At 49.9% G+C, this 8,018-nt stretch overlaps 1 protein-coding gene and 5 non-coding genes across 6 annotated transcripts; all 6 read right to left on the bottom strand.

Annotated features, from left to right (window-relative positions):
* Positions 1 to 255: 255 nt before the first annotated feature.
* TRNAR-ACG (transfer RNA arginine (anticodon ACG)) lies at positions 256 to 328 on the bottom strand. Its single transcript has one exon. It is a non-coding gene; the product is annotated as a tRNA-Arg (tRNA).
* A 73-nt stretch (positions 329 to 401) lies between these two features.
* On the bottom strand, positions 402 to 474 carry TRNAR-ACG (transfer RNA arginine (anticodon ACG)). The gene has a single exon. It is a non-coding gene; the product is annotated as a tRNA-Arg (tRNA).
* Positions 475 to 668: 194 nt separating this feature from the next.
* On the bottom strand, positions 669 to 741 carry TRNAR-ACG (transfer RNA arginine (anticodon ACG)). The gene has a single exon. It is a non-coding gene; the product is annotated as a tRNA-Arg (tRNA).
* Positions 742 to 814: 73 nt separating this feature from the next.
* Positions 815 to 887, bottom strand: TRNAR-ACG (transfer RNA arginine (anticodon ACG)). Its single transcript has one exon. It is a non-coding gene; the product is annotated as a tRNA-Arg (tRNA).
* Positions 888 to 4,474: 3,587 nt separating this feature from the next.
* Positions 4,475 to 5,719, bottom strand: LOC146175555 (uncharacterized). The gene has a single exon (XM_084580827.1). It carries the CDS (start codon positions 5,690 to 5,692, stop codon positions 4,475 to 4,477), a length of 1,218 nt encoding a protein of 405 aa, XP_084436953.1. The 5' UTR covers positions 5,693 to 5,719.
* A 107-nt stretch (positions 5,720 to 5,826) lies between these two features.
* On the bottom strand, positions 5,827 to 5,899 carry TRNAR-ACG (transfer RNA arginine (anticodon ACG)). The gene has a single exon. It is a non-coding gene; the product is annotated as a tRNA-Arg (tRNA).
* Between the last annotated feature and the right edge of the window lie 2,119 nt (positions 5,900 to 8,018).

The following is an 8,018-nucleotide window of genomic DNA, read 5'->3' as shown; positions in this document are numbered from 1 at the left end:
TTACGTCGCCGAACGATAACAAAATGAACTCTTTTTTACTTGACGGTACCAAAGAAGCCAAATGCATCGAAGCTTGCGTTCGTAATCTGGCTTGACGCTTAGTTCTTTTTTATTATGTATCAAGCTAAGCTTTAACAGCGCGGTCTGCTTTCTTTCAAGGAGGTATTGTGTGTGGTGGTTGCTGCAGACTTCAGGTGTATCCAACTATAATGCTAGCGCGAAAAAGAAATGAACCGAGATGCAGAAAAAAAGCATCGAGCCTGCCAGGATTCGAACCTGGAATCTTCTTATCCGTAGTCAGACGCGTTATCCGTTGCGCCACAGGCCCGAGACGGGAAGAGTGATTTTGGTGACGCACCCAAGCGTTCTTATGGCGCCTCAGGAATAGGCGAAAAAAAGGACGAGCCTGCCAGGATTCCAACCTGGAATCTTCTGATCCGTAGTCAGACGCGTTATCCGTTGCGCCACAGGCCCGAGACGAAAGGAGTGATTTTGGTGACGCACCCAAGCGTTCTTATGGCGCCTCAGGAATAGGCGAAAAAAAGAACGAGCCTGCCAGGATTCGAAGACGCGTTATCCGTTGCGCCACAGGCCCGAGACGAAAGGAGTGATTTTGGTGACGCACCCAAGCGTTCTTATGACGCCTCAGGAATAGGCGAAAAAAAGAACGAGCCTGCCAGGATTCGAACCTGGAATCTTCTGATCCGTAGTCAGACGCGTTATCCGTTGCGCCACAGGCCCGAGACGGAAGGAGTGATTTTGGTGACGCACCCAAGCGTTCTTATGGCGCCTCAGGAATAGGCGAAAAAAAGAACGAGCCTGCCAGGATTCGAACCTGGAATCTTCTGATCCGTAGTCAGACGCGTTATCCGTTGCGCCACAGGCCTTTTTTTTTTTTTTCTTTATTGCCGGGCTCCGACAACCAATTCAGTACATCACGATACACTATATACAAACACAGGCAAGACGTGGAACAAAAAAGGAAACGCTGTCAGTTTTGTACTGACATTGTCACTTAAAATTCCCTTAGGCCTGCCAAGGCTTCCAGCCTTGGCAGCCACTGCGGCACACATTCAAGTGTCTTCTGCACCTCCACGAAGCGGGAAATGCTCTCCCGAAAATACAACCGTGCAGGCCTCGCATCAGGATCACAATAGAAGCCGGCCATGCGGGAGCGCCATACAGAGTGGAGGCCAGCCAACATTACGAGATCGAAAGGAAAACCATCTTCGTTATCTGTCGCCAAATATCTGATCCCGTGTGGATCTAGAGGGAAATCCTTTTTCACTGTTCTCTGCAGAACATCCCAGAAATACACTCCTTCCCAGCAGTGAAGAAAAACATGATCTATAGTTTCGGGTATCTTGCAGATTAGACAGTTAGTTCCCCATGGCAAGAAAAAACCTCGTTGTTCAAGGAATGTTTTGACTGGAAGTGTTTCAGTATGAAGTTTAAAAAAAAAGGACTTCATGCCTGGTGTCACCTGCATTTTCTTCACCCGTTTTAACACATTCTGGCCCGGCTCTCCACTGTGCATGGCTCTGTACATCGGTACAGGAAGTATGCTGTCGCACACATCTTTGTACAGTGTTTTCCTTTTCACCGCAGACAAATAATCGTTGGAAAATCGTACTGTCAAGAAACATACGCTCATCACCACCTCCTTGAAAAAGCCCTTAATTGGCCCTGGCATTTCATTCGTGCCGATCACAAAGTTTGGCAACGCCCGTCTTAATCTCATTTGGCACACCGTTCGTAAGAAAGAGTCTTTTGTGTCCCGAAAAAACAGAAACCTGTTAATAAGCTGTCGCACAAAGAGGTGCGCCAGACCAAGACCGCCGTCCTCCACCTTTCTGAACAAATTTGTTCGGCTGCACCTTTCCCACTGCGATGCCCAAATAAAGGTGGCAAACACTCTGTGCAGCTTTTGCACATTTAGCCGCGAGCAATGCAAAACCTGCATTAGATACCATAATTTGCTTATAAAAAAAAGATTACACACAGTTGCCTTGGCAAAAAACGAGAGAGGAACCCCCTTCCATCTGTCTGCTTTCTCACGTATTTCATGCGCCTGGCTTCTCCAGAGGCCATCATTGCTTTCGTAGAATTGCAGAGGGACACCCAGGTACTTCACTGGGGTCTTCACCCACGTTACGCCTGCAAACGTGTCTGGGGTTGACGCCCATTCTCCATGCCAAAATCCCAGGCATTTTTCCCAATTGATCAAACTCCCTGTGATGTCCCGAAAACATTTTACCTCTTCGACCACTGCTATAATACTTTCTCTATCAATACAACACACTGCGACGTCGTCGGCATATGCTAAGAGCTTCACTTCGGCAGCTTGGAGTCGAAAACCGTGAACAGAATCATTTTTAATAATAGTCAAGCATAGTGATTCGATGTACAGACAAAATAAAAGTGGGCTGATGGGGCAGCCTTGGCGTACCGCACGCTGCATGGCAATGGGGGCCCCCAGTGACTTGTTTACAATAAGCCGCGTTGAGCAACTCCTGTACGCCATGACCACACCCTCTCTGATAACCGAACCGACATTAATATGGTCAAGAATGGCGAACAGGATAACATGTGATACACAGTCAAAGGCCTTCTCTAGGTCGAGCTGCAAAACCGCGACGCCAGATTGCATGACATCACAGCACTCAAGCACGCACCGCATCTTGTGTATGTTGCTTACTATAGACCTTCCCTTGATTCCACATGTCTGGTGGCACCCTACTATGTCCTTAATCACTGTCTGGAGCCTAGCTGCTAAGACTTTCATGAATATTTTATAGTCAACATTGGTTAAAGAGATGGGCCTGTAACTCGTTACAAGGCGAAGTCTTTCTGTATCGTCAGTTTTTGGTATGAGAACAGTATGTGATGTACTATATGACGGTGGTAATTCTTTCAGTTGGTATGCCTCATTGAATACAGCTGTAAGCACTGCAGACAACTTATCTTTGAAAAACTTGTAGAACGCGGCACTCAAGCCATCGGGCCCAGGCGACTTTCCGTCGTTCAAGTTTTCAATTGCTCGGCACACTTCTCTTTCGGTTATTGGCCGCTCCAAAACTTCTTTTACCTCGTCGGCCAGTCGCGGCATCTGACCCAGAAACATCTTTTTGAAACCGTCCAAGTCAGCTTCATGAAACGCGAATAACGCCTGATAATGCTCAAAGAACTCTCGCCCAATGCCGTCGTTATCTGACACCACAACGCCGTTCCGCTCTATCTCGCATACGTGGTTTCGTTGGCCGTTCGTTTTTTCCAAACCTAAAGCCCGCTTCGTAGGTAATTCGCCCGCTTTTAGTGCATTTGTTCTAGCTCGCACCAGCGCGCCCCGATAACGCTCCTCTTCGATCAGCTGTAATTGCTGTTTTATAATCCTCACGTCATCTTTGAAAACGCCTGGCTTTTTGCATTCCTCTGTTATTAACATCTTTAGTGTTTTCTGCAGTTCGTTTTCTTTAATTTTTTCGTGAAATCGAATCGAACTGGCCCTATCAATCGCTGTGATTTTGATTTGCTCTTTGCATAGTTCCCACTGTTGTCCCACCTTACAGTAATCGTTCATATTTATTCTGTTGGTTTCTTCTGTCACTTTTGCTACAAAATATTCGTCGTTGAGAAGCTTAACGTTCATTTTCCACATATCCCAAGCAAACTTCCTAACTTCTTTCTTTGTTCCTATTACGCACTTAACCAGACAGTGGTCAGTAAAACACAGCGGTAGCACGGTGTAAGTGCGGCATTTTGAGATCAAGTCGAGTGCTACATAAACCCGGTCTAGGCGTGCGTGGCTTGTCCCCTGGAAATGAGTGTACTTCACTGCCTGTCCACTCTCTAGGACTTCGGCCACGTCGATTACCTCGGCTGCGGTAACAATATCGGCTAATAAATCTGTGCTCTTATCTCGGAAAGCCGTGCCGCTGGTTTTGTCTGTAGAATTCAGTACACAGTTATAGTCCCCCAAAATAATGAGGCATTTTTCAGGGTCCACATATTGCTGAACCATAGCGAAAAAATTATATCTCTCATCCACTGCATTTGGTGCGTATATGCAAATAACCCGATATTCTCTTTGGCAATAACTAAAATCACAAATAACGAGTCTTCCAGAGGACCCTGATGTGATGCTCTGCACAGTAAGACCCGGTAACTTTTTGACAAAGAGTACGCATCCTGCCGACAACCCACCAGCGTGGCTAACCACAGCGTAGTACCTTGAGGTAAAACGCAGCACCATGCTCCCAGTCTCCTCTTCTCCCTCGACTTTTGTCTCCTGAACAGCTAGTACGTCAATGTCATTATCTGTTATCAGCCGATACAATTGACTTTGTTTTCTTTTGCTCGCTAGTCCTCTGACATTCAACGTGGCTACACTTAGAGACGGTTCAGGTGCCATTGTTGCTCTAATCATGAGGTAGGCCCAGGAGCATGGTGCTTACCTTTAACGTCTAGCAAGCCGCTAGACGCCTCCGGAGCCGCCCGGCTGGCCGGTCTCGCTTTTCGGCGGGGGTGGCTTGTCGACAGGTTTTCGTTCCGCTGCGATGTTAGGTCGCGGCTTGAAGGACGACCGCTGCACCGCTTTCACAGGCGGCTCGTCCACACTGCTTGTATACGGCATGTCGTCGAGATCGCCGGCTGCGTCGTGGGGGCGTTTAGTTGCAGTTCCGGCACCCACTGAACTTACATTGCCATTGCCTGGGGGCTCCTGACCCTTCACTGCTGCTGGCTGCTGCGCTTGACTGGATCCATCTTCGTTGATGTCCGACGCTGCCGATGATGGGTTTTCCACCATTTCACTTGCCCTGTCCGTGCTTTTATCCTGGGCTCCTTCGCTAAGGAGAGGCATTTCTGCTCCCGAAGCAGTCGCTATCTCACCAGTCCCCTCCGCAGCGTCCTCCGCCTCAACCTCGTCCATGAGGTGCTCGGTGTCATCACTCGCCGCCGTTCTCGTTGCCGCGGCGTAGGTACGGACGCACTGCGAGTCCTCATGCCCAAATCGCCTGCAGATCGAGCAACGCGGCACCTTGCACTCTCTTCTCACGTGGCCCGAGCCATGGCATCGCAGGCACTGCATCGGGCGACCAGGTGCGACAACTAGTGCCAGTTCACCACCGACCCGTAACTGGTGCGGCAGGTCTTCTATTTTCATGCCGTTCTTCAGCTTTAAAAGCACTGACCTTGTTGTGGAGCCCTTGTCACTCACACCCTGCACTCGCCAGCGCTCTCGTCTGACATCCATTACAGTCCCAAAGGCCGCGAGTGCGGACCGGACGTCCTCGTCCGCCACTCCATGCAATAGCCAGTGAAGCTTCAGCTTCACCTGCTGTTCCTGCGGGTCGATGATAACACAGCGTCGCCTCTTCACCATTAGCTCCTTCACACCAAGCAGCCGTTTTGTAGCCTCGGAATCTTTAAGGGTGACTGCCCAAACGTGGTTAACCTGGTAGGCTCCCAGGGCCACCACATCCGGCAGTAAGCCTGTAGGCAAGAGTGCATCTCGTAAATCTTCAACCCTGTAGGGCCTTGCTCGCACGTCGCCGTGCAAAAACACGGTGTTCTGAACGATGCGTCCGGTTGGCAGCTGAGGCAGAATAAGCTGATAATCGCTGTCTTCGCTATCTGAGATCCTGTTTCCGCGGCCGGTAAAAGCCGCAATCGCCGCTCCGTCGGAGCACATGATTCCGCGTCCGTACACGGTGGTGGCCGGAAGTAGAATGGTTGCGCCACAGGCCCGAGACGAAAGGAGTGATTTTGGTGACGCACCCAAGCGTTCTTATGGCGCCTCAGGAATCTGCGAAAAAAAAAAAAGAACGAGCCTGCCAGGATTCGAACCTGGAATCTTCTGATCCGTAGTCAGACGCGTTATCCGTTGCGCCACAGGCCCAGGATGCGTGTTGGCGCTCCGCCAGCGGCTCTTGAAGGTGACAACCCGTTCTTGTCGAAGTGCGGTACTGAAGGCAATCATTTCTCTTTACCTCAAACGCACTACAGCGGCGCTCTTGTTGCTTCTTCGTTTTCCATGCCCATAGAAGAAGGAAAAAAACTTACCAGAGTCCCTGACGTCACTTTTTTTGAAGCCGGTATGAGCAACCGGACGCTGCAATGTCTCTTATCTCCACCTCATTTACCCTCCGCATTTTTTTTCTCCGCGAAGCTCACGTACCTCGGGCCCTTAGCAACGCTGTTGCTAGTGGCCCGAGTTTTCATAGCATCAGCGATGCCTTCGTTAATGGCCCGACTTAGCTAACCCTAAATTTTGGCGCCACTTCCGCCACACTTTCTCCAATGCATTGAGGTCCTTCCTCCAAGGCCATGCCGCAAATGCGCACATGCCTTACTTGCCTTAACGCGTCAAAAATACCGAAATGCCACCGCAGCATCAGAACGACTTTTGTTTCCCTTGTTTTTGCATAGAATGTAGTGCATGGTTTATTGCCCACGTTTATCTGTACGTCACAGAAATGCCCGTGCCTCACGCTTCCTTCGTTGTAAGCCGCCCGAAGCCTTGCGCAACCTTGCTCGTTATCGGATAAAACACGTGGCTGTTGCTTCGAGGCTCCTTTAGGACGCTACATGTGTGGAGGCGAAGGCGTCGAGGCACCCTATGTGTTGCCTGATTTGAGCACCCGCTGATTGAACTTTGAACACAGGGGAGCAATCGTGAGGTGCGCTGTTTGAAAGCATCCTCAAGTCTGCGCCCGCACAAGCTCTGCCGAAGCTCGAGTATGGGTTAAAAGATAATATTTTATTAGTGCGAAATCACTTATTCAGTCATCCCTCTTCTCAAGTCTGTCTGTGTGACGCCTCCCTTTTTAGTTGCCATAGCTGTTGTCGAGCAACCGAAACGGCTAGTGGGATTGGATTGCAAAACGATCATTTCGTCGCTAGAAGCCATGCACAAAAAATTAAACTGATTTATTTATAGGAAGGGAAAGGCGCGGTAACTGTATCACTTGTTTTCTGTGGACACCGCAACCGCGCCGTAAGGGAAGGGAGGAAGGTGGGAGCGAAAGTGGAAAGAGAGAAAGAGGAGCCGTAGTGGAGGGCTAAGGAGTAATTTCGACCACCTGGGGATCTTTAACGTGCGCTGACATCGCACAGCACACGGACGCAAAAAATTAGAGGGTCTCTTAAATGTCTCTTAAAAGGAGAAGGACGAAAGCCTACCCTCCCTCTCCTATTATTTGCATCTCATTGTTTGCCTTTTATCGGCGTTCTTTGCAGTGCTACATATAATTATAATTGGTTTACAGGAAAGGAAAGGCGTAGTATCTGTCACACTTTCTCCGAGAAGTGTGCGTTTGGACGGTATACCATCTCTCCTATTGCGTAGCGTTCCTTGCCGCGCATTCAAGTGCGGGATTGCAGATGGCGGGAACGCTGACAAGATGAGACTTCCGGTTGGTCGCTTCGAGACTTCTGGTTGGTCGCAGAACGCTAGGCAAGAGCACATCTCGCGGAATCTCACGGAATATGACACATCTTGCGCACAGATATTTCCACTTTCACTCGCTCCTTCCTCCCTCCCTCTACGGCGTGGTCCAGGTGTCCGACGCCTGACTACTGTGCCGGAGTACCCGGGTTCGAACCCGACCTCGGCGGCTGCGTTTCGATGGAGGCGAAACGAAGAGGCGTCCGTGTGCTGTGCGATGTCAGCGCACGTTAAGGATCCCCAGGTGGTCGAAATTACTCCGTAGCCCTCCACTACGGCTCCTATTTCTCTCTTTCCACTTCCACTCCCACCTTCCTCCCTTTCCTTACGGCGCGGTTCAGGTGTCCACAGTAAACAAGTGAGGCAATTATTGCGCCTTTCCCTTCCTATAAATCAATCAGGCATCAACCAAGAGAAGGTGGCTAAGCGCTTGTCTTGTGGCTCAGCATTGAGTATGTGGAGCGGGGGCGCTGTAGTAGAAGCCGCTCTCTCTCTCTCTGTCCATCCATCTCTCAGTGAACTTGAAGAGGAGGAATGGAAATCGGACGCCCGCATCACGCGACTTCACACT

This window comes from Amblyomma maculatum, chromosome 10 (assembly GCF_055883805.1).
Source record: "Amblyomma maculatum isolate TAMU_Amacu chromosome 10, ASM5588380v1, whole genome shotgun sequence".
In the NCBI taxonomy this organism is placed as follows: Eukaryota; Metazoa; Arthropoda; class Arachnida; order Ixodida; family Ixodidae; genus Amblyomma; species Amblyomma maculatum.
The sequence above is the reverse complement of the archived record's forward strand: the minus strand, read 5'-3'. Positions and strand labels throughout refer to the sequence as shown.

Coding starts and splice junctions, on each gene's coding strand:
- LOC146175555 (XM_084580827.1), bottom strand. CDS start 5,692: ATGTGCTCCGACGGAGCGGCGATTGCGGCTTTTACCGGCCGCGGAAAC.